Source organism: Thalassophryne amazonica, chromosome 7, assembly GCF_902500255.1.
Source record: "Thalassophryne amazonica chromosome 7, fThaAma1.1, whole genome shotgun sequence".
Taxonomy (NCBI): domain Eukaryota; kingdom Metazoa; phylum Chordata; class Actinopteri; order Batrachoidiformes; family Batrachoididae; genus Thalassophryne; species Thalassophryne amazonica.
Window position 1 is genome coordinate 75,191,982 of NC_047109.1, and position 14,870 is coordinate 75,206,851.

Here is a 14,870-nt window from a genome sequence, read left to right on the forward strand (position 1 = left end):
TAAGGCCAACAGGTGTGCATTTATCACACTGTTTTAAATGAGTGCAGCCACTTCTTGGAATGTACATGCTTGTCCACATGCATGCGTCTGCTGCTGTCATTATCAGTGTGACACATAGCTGGCAGCGACTGATAGAGCAGTTTGCGTCACGTCATTCAGACGGGAAACGTGATCCGGATGTCTCCAGTGACACAAACATGGAAAGCATTTTCCAGTTCTATCAGTACGATGTGACCATCCACAATAATAAAACCAGTATTGCAGTCCAGATGAAGCTTTTGGTATTTATTTTATTTATCCTGACAGCCACAGGGGTTGGTGGGTTCTGATAGGTAACATTAGCCTATTTAATTATTATTATTATTATTTTTTTTTTTAACATACACATATCAAAAGGCAATTTATAAAATGTTATATGAAAAGACAAGGCATCCGCATGTAACAATGGGACCAATGCAAATAAGAAGGCATCATATGATAATCACACGGTGATGACAAAAAGGAACAGCTGGTTTAAAAAAAAAAAAAAAAAACAAACAAAAAGAAAAAACACTAGAATAACATCAATTGCACAGCTAGCATGCAGTAATTAGTCAGCGTTGCCCCCCCCCACTGCAAGGACATAATACAAGTACAAATTTATTAGAGGAATACGCCTGTGGCTGCAAACAAGGCTCGATTACAAATTAACAATAGAACACAATCGTAGAGAAGGCACATTGCCAGCTCAAAAATGATAATCGGGCATTTTAGAAGGAAAAAAAAAAGAAAAAAAATGCAGTATGGTAAGAAAAATAATATCTATATATTCAAAATGATGTACAAAAGTTGAATAATGAAAAGTGGTATTTGTTGTAATGATATCAGAATACAACAAGACAAAAACACAGGTCTTTAAAAAATTCAGCAAAATAATGTCAAAACTAATTTAAATGAGTGTTTCATTAACCTAAGCCTTGCCAAATGGTCACTGTGCAAGCATCAAATATCTATCTCTTAAGGCTAATACTTGTGTTTACCGTTCTATTACTGTGCTATTGCAGATTATGTTGTCTGGTAAATATGCAACCCTAATACTTAAACATTTTCATACTTTATGCAATGTAAGAGATGCCAAGAAAAGCATATCAAAACCTCCATTTGCAAATGGTGTGTTCTTTAAAACTAAATAGCCACATGTAAGGGATTTTAGTTTCATTAAGGGAATCTGCAGCGATCACGATACGTCCCGTTTTTAGCCAGGCACCTTACGTTAGGTTTGTGTGGAATCTTTGCTCGTCTTTTTGTTCATAGCTGTACATCCGTAAACATGCACCTAAAAATACCAAACATTAAAGTGTTTCGAGACTGTTGTAAGAAAAATAATGATCAACTTCATCTTCCACTTTTCTGCATGATAAAATAAGAAAAGCCAAGACGACATAGCGTATCACATGCCTGCAAGCGACCAAATTCACATCACGCACACAAACATGAGCAACATTCACTGCTTTTGTCTTTTGCAGGAAGGTTATACAGCCTGAGATCGCTTTCAAACACTAGTAGGGGTACAAAGACTGAGGAAAAACACATTTTAGGCATCACCATCATCTAGGCTTGCAGGCACAACCGCCAAAGTGTCAACAGTAATGTAAGCTGTTCTAACAAACAACTAGAGATGTGTAATTGGTGGAATGGTCAAAAAATACAGCCAGTCATCCCACTATGGCAACAACTCATTACCTCTTATGCTGTTCCCCTTTACAGAGCAGACAGGAGAAGAGAGCTTTCAAAATGTTCTGATGGAAATGACAAAAGTCCACTTCAGATTTTTTTACATTTTTTTTGTGGCCCAACTGTTCTTGTGCACATTATACTAAAAACAGTTAGCGTAAACATAGACCTATGCTCAAAGCACACGTAGAAGGCAACATGAGAGAGGAATCAAAAATGACATGAGTCTATTTCAGAGCAGTACATTACCTCTGCACTGAGGGGAGGTGGACAGAGATGAGAGAACAAGTTTCACTAATCTGCATGCAAACATACGTTTCCGTACAGCACATTTACTCTCACACCTGCACCTACATAAAGCCCTGCTGGAAAGGCAAAATGGCGGCTGAATGAATCCTGTGCTTTTGGATTTGGTTCATAGTTGGACTAAGTGGTGGATGCTTCCACCAATCACTGCGCAGCCTGCTTGGCTCGCCGGGTGTGGCACTTCATGCACAGGATTTTACCATCCAATGGATAGCAGCCATTTTCATCAGCTTCTATGGAGAGGGGGCGAGCACAATCCTACAGAAGAAAAAGATGTTTTAAATCACTTCCAGCAAACACGGGCATCTGTTTCCCACTCTAAAGAGCTTTCTTTTGGACAACAGATGCATTACGGCTTACCTCACAACGGTAACATTTAAGGTGGAAGTTCTTGTCGAGGGCCACGACTCTGACCGTCTCCTCGCTGCCTGGTGCTGGAACAATGGGCTCGTTACAGCTCACACACAGAGGGGAGAAACGCCTGGAATGGAGACAGAAGATGCCCATCATCTGCACCAACTAACATTCAAAGTTCTTCACAGAAGTGGAGAAAAGTTAAACAAGTGAGAATGAAGTGGTGCTGAAGGACTTTGTACAGAGAAATGTTTCTGATCATCCACTCCGTGTGTGTGTGTGTGTGTGTGTGTGTGTGTGTGAGAGAGATATGAATCTCCTTCCTGCCTCCAAACATCAGTTTACTGATAATCCTGTCAGGTGGGGTGTGTTGGTTCTGGCTCTAAACCCAAACACTGATGTAACTGATTTGGTTTGGCTAACTTTTACAGGAATGGATAAAGTACAAACCTGATCATGCCTTATATATATAAAAAAAATATAAACAATATTTTGTTGTCATAATCAGAGTCTGAATCAGTATTACCTGTGGTAATCCTGGACACAGTACGGATTGTTGTTGTCATCGGTGATGAAGGGCGCCCCCTCGAGTATGCAGGAGCAAGTGCTGCAGCGGAAACAGTGGGCATGGAAACACTGGCCCACAGCCTTCAGCACTCTGTCTGTAATCCGCTCTCCACATCGGGAACACACTGCCAGGGAATTCTACACAAGAGTCAAAGGAACACCACAGATAAGTGAGAAGCCATTTAATAATCTGGAAGTTATTGAAACGCTGGATCAGATTATTTGTAAAGCTCTCATCTTGTTGCCTTATATATAAAAAATAAATTTGTGTTACAAAACATCTCATTAGAAGAGTCTGAAGAGCAGCATGAAGCTAACATTTGTGTACAACTACAAAAACATGATTTTTATTTCTTACAACTTCAAAAACAAATACGGTTTTAATCAGGGAGGATGACACACAGTACTTAAAATATAAAAACAGGGTGATTTCTGTGCAGTTTAAATAGTACGGCGACCATCACCACCATTTTTGTCAGTATATGTAATAGTTAAATTAAGTCCTTTACATGTAGGTGTGTCCTCTCACCATGTAGCAGTCCTCACACTCAGGTGAGCCGTCCCTGTCGTAGAACTGCATGCCCTGCAGGGGGCGCTGACAAGTCATGCAACAGAAACAGTTGGAGTGGTAGAGTTTGTCCATGGCCCTCACTGCCGGTTGAGAACGGGACAAAGCATCGCCACACTTCCCACACACCTCTATAATAAAAGAGAGGGATGAGAGAGGAGTAAAGTGTACAAGCAACAAGAGTGACTGCAAACAACCAATTTTCTATGGAACTGGAACTGGATGCAGTGAAAGTTAAAAATAATTACAGTAAATGATAGTACCTTACAATTTTCTAACTCTGCACCACTGACATGCCTATAACAGTTACACATATGGATCACTCATTAGCTAACATCCTTAACCATTGAAAGGTAGTAACTCAACACTGAATAACAAGTTCACTTTAAAGCGTGCACACACACACACCTCAACACTCCCATCGGTTGAGTTTAACTCGCCCTGTATAAAATGTCACCAAAACATATGGAATCATTCACTAATTACTGGGGTAATGAAATCCGTCAAATTCAAATAGCGATACAGGTCAAAGCAGAGCAAAATATTCGACAAGTAGCTCGATTTGTTTCTAATTCCTTTGTTATGGTAACAAAGTAAGTAGCATACACAGAAAAAACATTTATCTGCTTTAGTAGGTGGTAAATGCACAGCTTCCTACTCACTTTACAATTCCATCTATATATTAAAAGCCAAGTGGCCTCTGTGTGTTACTTCGATCGTGGAGAAACTGGACAGAGTTGACATTTCAATGTAGAGCCTGTGGATTCCCACGGGCAACGCGCTAGTTAATTAGTGTAACACTGTAATTAGCACCAACATTTCCACTGACTATAAATACCACAGTTGTACAGACTTGCAGATAAAAGGTTTAAGATGTCACACACAATCAAATGGAGGACAAAGAGAAAACTACAGCTGTTCTTGTTAATCCTTGAACATTATACCATGTTTCTGGAAGAATTTGGTGAATTCATCTGAGATCTAATCACCCAGGTTGATAAGATCTTGGCTGCTGGTGACTTCAATATACATCTTAAGTCTTTTGATCCTCTTTGTACAGCAGTTCTGGCCATATTGGATACCTTAGGCTTTGGACAGTTTTTATCCAGCCCACTCATAACACTCTTAACCTGACACTGGTTTATAGCACTGACTGTTGGTGAATCACTGCTTACAACAGTTATCTCTGACCAGTTTCTAAAATAAAATTCATCAAGGGTCCTGCTGCTTTACTGTTCAGCCAAATAATGAATGAATGTCTGCTTTTCCCCCACTCATGGTGAATAAGCTAAAAATCAAGTTTTTGATCTTATCCTCTGACTTGCATATCAGATATGAATGCTTTTTGTCGCTTGCGTAATATTCCAAGGATTCACACCCCCTTCTGTTCCAGTTAAAGGCACAGACATGAGCTCATTCCTTTGTTTCTTTACAGGATTGATTATTGCAATGTTTTTGTTTTCTGGTCTGCCAGATTCTAGTATTTCCTCCTTTACAGGTAATGAGGGTCATTGGGCTGGAGCTTATTCTCAGAGACTGTAGCGTGAAGTGGATGAGACTCCACAACTCCTGGTGAGAATTTTCATTTTATTGCATGTTTTTGAATTTATTTTGTCCTGTGATGTCCGTTGTAGTTGTTGTGGACAGTACTTTTCACACACTATTATAACAGTGAAATACAAACCCATAAACAGAAGCTACTACAGGAGTATCTATGACATTAAAATTACAGATCAGTGATAAAAGATCAGTTTCAATACTAATATTCTGAATTAAAAATCATATGACAAAGCTTTGTCTATCCTGTTTTGACATGGGATGGACAACCTTTAGCAAAAAGAACATCAATTAACAATGGGGGAATATTTGGGCTAGTTTTAAGTTTTACAGTCAAAAAAATTAATTTATTCTCCATTTACATATGTAAATCTATCTATGCTTTTCAAACAGTGTAATGGTCACTGTCCACAAACTTCCATGTTTTTGTTTTCACAGATGCAAAGCAAACATCCACTAGAGTGCACTGCAGAAAGTCTTTGACAACATCAAACATGGGAACAGTCAAAAAAGTTGAACAACAGAAATTATCATGGTCATATCAGGAAAGTCTGATGGCCGATAAAAGTATAAAAAATAATTATCATATCTGCAACAGTCAGTCAGCTGCAGCTTTTTCCAGCTTTGTGATCTGGAAATAAGAGATCTAAAGAAATAAGTTATTTTCTAATTTTAGTCTCTGTAAAAATGATAGGGAGTATCACTTGCATTGTGAGAGAACATCACTTGTGATATTCTGGTCATGTGGTGCATTTATCTGGACATGATCGAGTACTCAGGTGCCTCAGTGTTGAGGACAGGAGCAACTGGAAAACACATGGAAAAGTCATGGCCAACTTTCATCTGACAGATGGTTACTTTCAGTATGTGGTGATGAACTGGGTGTCTGAAGAAAAAACAAAAAAAACAACCCATCTGTTTTTTATATTGGCCATCACTTGCCCTGCTCTCGACATTGGCCTTTGAAAACCCATATCATTAGTGCCTAATTTGTCAATTCAGAATAGGAGAGACTTGGTGCTCTTCAATGAAATTAAGTGGGAGGGGCAATATAAATTTCAAAATAGGCTTATTGAAAATGGGCAAAAATCCAATATATTGCATCCCTTTAGTTTCTTTTACAGCAGGAACATTACTACATCTTCTTTGCATGTCAATGTTTGGCATCCTCAGAAACTTTCAAGACATCTGCAGTGCCCTTTTGTTTATGTTTTGCTTCACATCTATCCCAACGCAAAGGATGCATAGAAGTTATGGACAGTGTCAGTTACACTGTTGAAATGCAGATAGATTTACATACAGAGAATGGAGAATAAAATGAGTCTTTAGGCTGGAAAAATGACTTATTGAGTCAGAGATAAAAATAATTTTTATTAATATCATCATCATCATGACAGCATTATTGCAGGCTGACGTTAAGCTGACCATCACTTTCTGTGGTGTTAATGTGTACCTGTAGGAGGGGAAGCAATTACTGGTGCATGTTTGTCCATGTTCTTAATGAAGTCTTTAGTCCTTCCTCCTCAAGCTCCTCCAGCTCCCTCATGACAATGGGAACACCACCACCAGGTACACTAACGGGCCCAGGAGGTGAAGGCTGCTTACAGACAGACACACAAGCCAACACACAATTATGTTTCATACAAATGGTTACAGAGTATTCCTTGCACTTCTAGAGCACCAAAGAGTGTCGGAATTCAACACCACCAGTACTCACAAAATGGCTGGTGCATCTCAAACATTTGATATTATAGTTCAATATTTTTGTTTCTTATTTCAGAAAGTGTAACTAACTGTTTAAATATTTTTAGCTTAATTTTGACCATTACAACCTACAGCTAAAAAATTTTGAATTGCATGAAAAACCATCTTATGCAAGCTCTTGTTACCTCCGCCCAACTTCATTAGCAGAGGTTAAAAAGTCATAGGCCTATAACAGCCAAAGGTCAAAGTCAGAAAAAATCCCTATCCTTTAACACAGAAAGAATTTTCAAAAATTCATAATTCTGTTAAAGATCAAATTGCTTTCATATTTTAGAGTAGTATGTAAGATGGTATCCTTTATCATCTGGCAAAGTTTGATCCAGATTTGATCTGGATTGTGGACATTTGAATTTAATAATGAAAAGCCCATTTTGTGTACATTTTGCATTATACGTATTGCAATCAAATGCCTGTCTGTCTGTCCTCCAGTTATCAGTCAGAAACCATGTGCCAAAAAGCAATGACAAATTGTGCATAACAGAGATAACAATGTTCTGTGAAAATTATCTGAAAAAAGTATTCAGAAACCAAAAAACGTCAAGGAAAACCCCCCAAAACACACACACACACACACACACTTCGATTTAAGTGCATGAACCAAATACATCTTCCTGACATTTTATCACATCTAATTCACCAGTAGCTCATGAAAAGCTGCTTCTAACAGGACTTTGACCTTGAACATTTTTTCCAAGGTAAAAATTTGTGGAATTGGAAACTAGAGGTTTGCACTCTGAGTGCGGTGCTCTAGTCTTTTTGTTGTTTTGTTTTTTTCTTCAATATCTGACTTTTCCCCCAAAATACATGTTTCCATTAAGCTCATTTTCAACTTGCTACTTCAAATTCTGCAGTTTTGCAAGCAGTAGAACCCCACATGTAATTATTTGAGGTGCCAAGTCATCTGTTGGTATTGGTCCACTGTGTTTTATCAATTCCAAAGTCAATGCAGATGTCTAAAAGGACATTTTAAAGCTCTTCATGCTTCCATCTGCTGACAACCTATATGGAGATACAGATTTCCTTTTTCCCCAGTAGGACACCTGTCCACAGTGCACAAAATTGATAACAGGTTTACTGACCCCAGCCTTACTATACTTGACTGACCAGTCAACTGGCCTGATCTGAACCCTACAGAGAAGTTAAGGGGTATTGTCAAGAGGAAGATGAGATACCAAACCCAACAATACACAGACTAGCTGAAGGCTGCTACCAGAGCAACATGGGCTTCCATAACACCTCAGCACTACCAGAGGCTGAATGCCTACATGCCACATTGCACTGTCATTCAAAAGAAGCCACAACCAAGTACTAATTGCATAAATGAACATACGTTTCAAAAGTGACATTTCTGTATTATACATTTTTAAATTAATCTTATTCTAATATTTTGAGGGTTTTTTCCCCCTCCACTTCTGGAGCTATAGGCCTTTATCAAAATTATATGTAATGAACCTAATACATTTTTTTTTCCACTTTCTGAAATGACAGGCAAAAAATATTTATTGAGATGCACCTGTATACTGGTATACAAATCCATTCTAAAGGTTGTGAGAAAGGCTACGATGTAAATACCAATGAGCGGACAGATACATGGACACCTGGATGAATGAGCAGCATCGACACAAGACAGCTGCATAAAATAAATAAATAAACAAAAATGTATCTGGACCATACCGTCGATGCTGGAGGAGTTTTCATTGGTTGGTTAAAGGAAGCTGGCGCCACGATGGGCTTGGTTTGAGGAGGAGGCACAGCAGACATGGTGTTTTGGTTTGCATTCACCTGATTGGTATAATTCTTCATGTCACTCAAAGATGGGGCAGCAGGCACATTGCTTGGTGGAGGAGGATGTGCAGTAGGTGGTGCAGGTGGAGCTGCGGGCAAACAACTTGTGGCAGCGGAAGGTATTTGTGCCCCACTGATTGGAGTGGTGGTGTGGTTTAGGTTCTGATTCAGTTTTTGTGCAAGCGAGGATGACGATGTTGCTGTTCTCCCTCCGAAACCAGATTTTGGAGCAACAGCTGGGGCCTTAGCTAATGTCTGAGGAGCAGGAGCTGGTGCTGAATTCAGATTAGGTTGCCGGTTTGTTCTGGCTCTGAGTTCTTCTGCCCATGGTGCTGGTGGTGGCCGGTCTCCCATCTCAGGAGGCGGAAGGAAGGAGACTGCTGGTTTCGGAGCCGTCGGGGGAGGAGCTGAGGGCTTGGGTGCTGGTGTAGAATACTGGCTGGGCAACTGTGGGCACAACAGCAGGTACACAACATAAAATATTTTATTTATCAGTACAGAGAAATGTGCATATTTTAGCAGTATGAGAGCCCTCTGTATAAGGGTTCACATTTTATCCAAAGTCCATTTATTTTCCCCTATAAAAGGAGGGAAGGTCATTTCTAGTATATGAAATGCTGAAGATACTTACCATGTTTTGAATGAAATACTGAGCACAGAAAACACTGGAAGCTGAAAACAGTGTGACCTTATCAGAAGCACTTCATCTTTTTTAAATGCATTCTTTTCGTTTGTTGCCTACATTACTCAAACCTAATAGACTCTCCAAACTGCACAAAAACACTCCATCTATGGTCTGTTCACTGGGTTTCAGGCTTCAACACTCTCATGCTTTCTACTCAGTTCTGCCTGCATGACTTATCTCTGCGCATGTCCAATATGAGTCAGCTGCCCCTTGATATTTCACCCGGTGTGCTGTAGAGCAGGCAGGTGAGTGGATGAGGAGCTGGCCTGCCAATATGCAGAACTGGGTAAGCATCACACTCATCTTATCTGTCTGTGCTCTTAGACAAGACTGTTAATCTACATTGCCTCAGTCCACCCAGCTGTAAATGGGTACCAGCCTCAGCTGAGTAAGTAACCTGCATCAGACAGGTGTCCCATACAGGTGAAGCCATATCTGCTCATCCCCTTGATGCTATGGAATCTGAAGAAAAACACTGGCACCAATGGGCCTCAGGGCTGATACAGGACTTACTACTTGTGCTGTATGTGTTGTTCACTCATCACTGAGGTTTTCTCCTCAAACTAGAAATTAATGAAAGCAGCTCAGTATGTCTCCAACCTATTCTCACTGACCTGCCTCGCTAATCTGCTGATTTCAGATTCAGTCAGATTTCTATTAGATCAATCAACATTTATTTATAAAGCACTTTATAGCACCGACTGGTGTCCAAAGTGCTTAACATTAAAAACACAAATTCACAAAAATAAAACATATAGAATTTTAAAATGCATAAAAAACAGAACATGTCATCTCCCCACTAAGTGTTAAACGCCAATTTAAATAAATAAGTCTTTAACTTAGATTTAAAAAGTGCTAGGTCAGGAATAGTATGTAACTCAAGAGGTAGCTCATTCCACAGTCTGGGGCCAGCTACCACAAAAGCATGGTCACCTCAGCGTTTATATCTTGACCTTGGAACATCTAAGTAAAGCTGGCCAGACGCCCTTAATCTCCTACTGTAGGTGCGCAAAGTTAAAATTTCAGACAAGTAGGGAGGTGCAAGGCCATAAATAGCTTTAAAAACAAACATTAAAATTTTGAAATCAATTCTAAAACAAACTGGAAGCCAGTGGAGTGAGTACAGGACGGGCGTAATATGCTCACGTCTAAAAGTGTTTGTTAAAAGACGAGCAGCAGCATTCTGAAACAATTGGAGACGTGCAAGAGAAGACTGACTAATGCCAGAATAAAGTGCATTACAATACTCAAGTCTGGAGCTGATGAAAGCATGAATGGCTGTCTCAAGATCACATCTACTGAGAAAGTGCATTACTTTAGCCAAAAGGCGAATTTGGAAAAACTAGCTTTGACAACAGAGTTTATATGTTGATCGACCCTCAAACAGCTGTCAAATATCACTCACAAATTCTTGACAGCTGGTTTTACATAGTTAGCCAAAGCACCAAAATTTGGTGTTACCACATTTGGTATGCCAGAGCGCTCAAACACCATGATCTCCATTTTACCATCATTCAGGTAAAGGAAGTTTTGGGACAGCCACTGCTTTACATCGCAAATACAATTACATAATGACGACAAAGCATCACTCCCATTAGTCGTCACAGGCAGATAGATTTGCAGATCATCTGCAGGTTGTGCTGGGTTATAACTGACCCCAATGGCAGAATGTACAAAGAAAATAGAATTGGCCCAAGGACAGAACCCTCCGGCACTCCACAAAACAGATGAGCAGAGGTCCCCAATCATGACAGAAAAGCTCCTTTCAGCCAAATATGATTTAAACCACTTAAGTGCAGTACCCTGAAAGCCAATAAAATGTTCTAACCGGGAGACAAGTACTGTGTGATCCACAGTATCAAAGAATGCTGTGAGGTGAGTTCGGTGTTTTGCACAATCAAAGGCTTGTTACCACAGAAAACTGCAAAATTTTCATAGACATAGCCAGGCTGTATTTTACAACAACAACAAAAAAAAAACCCTGTAGTACTACAGATATGTGAAAAATATTTTCTATTTTTCCAAAAACACTGAACCCTCTTCCTTCCTCTGGTGTCTTGTCCAAGGAGACACATACAGGTAGCTTGAGTGGGACACAAACAGTACACTAAACTGCTCTGCTCTCTCCCCTGGGGAAGGATTCAGACAGACTGGGGAATAACCACGGCTCCTCCTGCTCCAAAGCGGAAGGAAGACGCCGCCGCCTTCCTGCACAGATCATGGGGGACACAGTCCGTGCACAACACCTGAAATGCTGTGACTTAAGGAAACAAATACGCATGGGTGCACAATCATACTGTGTAGAATTGTACCGTGTACGTCATACCAGTTCTGTGCCCTGAACCTACTTATTACGAGTGCCACGCTACACAAAAATCATGGTTCGGTACATATTTGTGTTTGGACATCATGGTTCAATATGAGTTTGGTACAGGAGCAGCACAAAGCTGCCATCAGACACTTCAGCACTGTGAGACAAAGTGTAAGTGCAAACTTTTTCATTAAACATTTCTGAATTGATCACATCTGTTGTCATTCGTGTGGGGATGAAATTACTGTGCAGCGTGCAAAGTGTTTTGTTTTATTTTTTGTACATTTATATTGTGCGACATGCGGAACCCGACTCCCTTCAATATTTTGTCCTTGTCTGTCCCCATTAGAAACACGGCACTTTCTATGGGTTTTTAGGCAAATTACACGGCAAACAAAGTGAAAATGCAAAGAAAAAGTGACGATACAGTGGAAAGTGGACATGTGTTGCTGTTTGTTTATGACCTGGAGCTCAATGTCAAGGCGGTTGTGCAGGCGAGAGATCTCAGCTACTCTGTCTAGGTGTGTAGACTAAAACTTACCAACAACCTTTCCAATTTGCCTTGTCTTCCCTTCTCCAATGGGAACCGGAAAAACTGCACTTTTTGTGACCGCCTCAGTAATTGCAGCCGAAAACAAAACAGTACACCATTTTTCTGTTAGAAGTGATGCTGTGTTTGTGCAGGCTGTCCCCAGAAGTGGTCAAATTTCACGAAATCATGCAGGGATTCAAATAAGACTGCAGTTCCCTATAGACTCCAAGCTGTCATTGAGGTTATAGGGTGCAATACATGGTATTAAGAACAAGGGTATGTAAACATTTGGTCATTGTCATTTAGGTAGTTTCTGTTGTCATTATGTTTTAAAAAGAGTAAACACAGATGACTGACAATAAATGGCTTCACACAACCACTAATCATGAGTGGAAAAAAATGTTTTGTGTCATCATTCATATTCTCTGAAAAATGGCCAACACACAAAAAATTTTGCCAGAGTATGTAAACATTTGAGCACAACTGTATATTAATCAATTCCACTTATAGTTCCAAAATTTCTGATTGTAATAATCTGTTCACTCGCTTTAACTGGCTCCTGTAGCACAGACCTCTAGTAATACTGTGAGAAATCTTGGAGTCATTTTTGATCAGGATATGTCCTTCAATGCGCATACTAAGCAAATATGTAGGACTGCTTTTTTACATTTGCGCAATATCTCTAAAATTAGAAAGGTCTTGTCTCAGAGTGATGCTGAAAAACAAATTCATGCATTTATTTCCTCTAGGCTGGACTACTGTAATTCATTATCAGGTTGTCCTAAAAGTTCCCTGAAAAGCCTTCAGTTAATTCAAAATGCTGCAGCTAGAGTACTGACGGGGACTAGAAGGAGAGAGCATATTTCACCCATATTGGCCTCTCTTCATTGGCTTCCTGTTAATTCTAGAATAGAATTTAAAATTCTTCTTCTTATAAGGTTTTGAATAATCAGGTCTCATCTTATCTTAGGGACCTCTTAGTACCATATCACCCCAATAGAGCGCTTCGCTCTCAGACTGCAGGCTTACTTGTAGTTCCTAGGGCTTGTAAGAGTAGAATGGGAGGCAGAGCCTTCAGCTTTCAGGCTCCTCTCCTGTGGAACCAGCTCCTAATTCGGATCAGGGAGACAGACACCCTCTCTACTTTTAAGATTAGGCTTAAAACTTTCCTTTTTGCTAAAGCTTATAGTTAGGGCTGGATCAGGTGACCCTGAACCATCCCTTAGTTATGCTGCTATAGACTTAGACTGCTGGGGGGTTCCCATGATGCACTAAGTGTTTCTTTCTCTTTTTGCTCTGTATGCACCACTCTGCATTTAATCATTAGTGATTGATCTCTGCTGTCTTCCACAGCATGGTCTTTTTCCTGATTCTCTCCCCTCAGCCCCAACCAGTCCCAGCAGAAGCCTGCCCCTCCCTGAGCCTGGTTCTGCTGGAGGTTTCTTCCTGTTAAAAGGGAGTTTTTCCCTTCCCACTGTCGCCAAGTGCTTACTCATAGGGGGGTCGTTTTGACCGTTGGGGTTTTTCTGTAATTATTGTATGGCTTTTGCCTTACAATAAAAAGCGCCTTGGGGCAACTGTTGTGATTTGGCGCTATATAAATAAAACAGATTTGATTTGAACTGCCTGGTTCGCTTCCTCTTATCGCCTCAGAAACAGACAGCAGTCCTGGTCACGCCTCCTGCACGCACTGAGGGTCTGGCCACGCCTCCTGCACAGAGCATGGAACTACAGTGACGCACTATGTGGAAATTAGATGAAATGTCAGTGATTTATGGAAAAACAAATAAGCATGCGTCTATCACTGTGCAGTCGTACCGTCTATTCTGCGTGCAGTTCTGAGAACTGAACAGTCGCGTAACGTACTGTTCAATACAAATACATGTGTTGCGACACCCCTAATAACATATATAAAAACACACGCACCAAGGAAAGGCACACGTAAGATATAATTGGAAAAAGCAGATTCAGACATTACACCCATTTAGTGATCCCTTCACTGGCTTCCTGTCCCAGTGAGATCAGATTTTAAGGTTCTGCTACTAGTCTATAAAATTGTTCAAGGACTGGCACCTCCCTATCTAGCTGACCTAATTAAACCTTACGTACCAGCGCAGGCTTTGCGTTTTCAGGGTGCAGGACTACTTTGTGTCCCAAAGCGTGAATAAGAAGTCTGCAGGTCACATGGCTTTCTCTTATCGTGTCCCTGTTCTGTGGAATGATCTCCCTGCGTCAATAAAACAGTCAGATTCTGTGGAGACTTTCAAGTCCAGACTTAAGACACACTTATTTTCCTTTTCGTATGGCTAGCATACTTGCATAGTATAGTTTCTACGCTTTTTACTCTTAATTTTATTAGGAAATGGAGCGTGCCGCGGCCTCAACTTTACCTAAATTCTGGGTCTTTTAGTGAAGGGCTAGTGGCCAGTGATCACCTTAGTATTTCCTGTTTTTCTGGTTGTTCAATGCTGACAAATTATACTGTATTTCTTGTCTTTCTGATGCCTGATTCTTTCTTTTCTTTCTGTTTAAGGTGCGGCTCCATCCAGAATGGGTGTGGTATTTGTGCTGGAGACCCTCCTATCCTGTGCACCAACAGCATTTCCTGTATATTCGTTTTGTGAATTGCTCTGTAATTTATGTCAGTAGCATGGCCCATGCAGAGGGGTCGCCCCTTTGAGTCTGGTCTGCTTGAGGTTCTTCCTCACAGGGAGTTTTTTCCTTACCA

General features: G+C 40.4%; 1 protein-coding gene and 1 long non-coding RNA gene across 2 annotated transcripts in view; one reads left to right on the forward strand and one right to left on the reverse strand.

The window, feature by feature from the left end:
- Positions 1 to 270: 270 nt before the first annotated feature.
- The window catches only part of zyx (zyxin), a 43,675-nt gene continuing 29,075 nt past the window's right edge, over positions 271 to 14,870 (reverse strand). The window contains 7 exon segments of the mRNA XM_034174535.1: positions 271 to 2,277; positions 2,380 to 2,500; positions 2,900 to 3,078; positions 3,470 to 3,639; positions 6,519 to 6,582; positions 6,585 to 6,662; positions 8,504 to 9,061. Coding sequence (XP_034030426.1) covers positions 2,164 to 2,277; positions 2,380 to 2,500; positions 2,900 to 3,078; positions 3,470 to 3,639; positions 6,519 to 6,582; positions 6,585 to 6,662; positions 8,504 to 9,061 — 1,284 coding nt within the window. The 3' untranslated portion in view covers positions 271 to 2,163.
- On the forward strand, positions 5,069 to 14,252 carry LOC117514201. Its single transcript, XR_004561829.1, has 3 exons — positions 5,069 to 5,080; positions 5,838 to 5,844; positions 13,838 to 14,252. It is a non-coding gene; the product is annotated as an uncharacterized LOC117514201 (long non-coding RNA).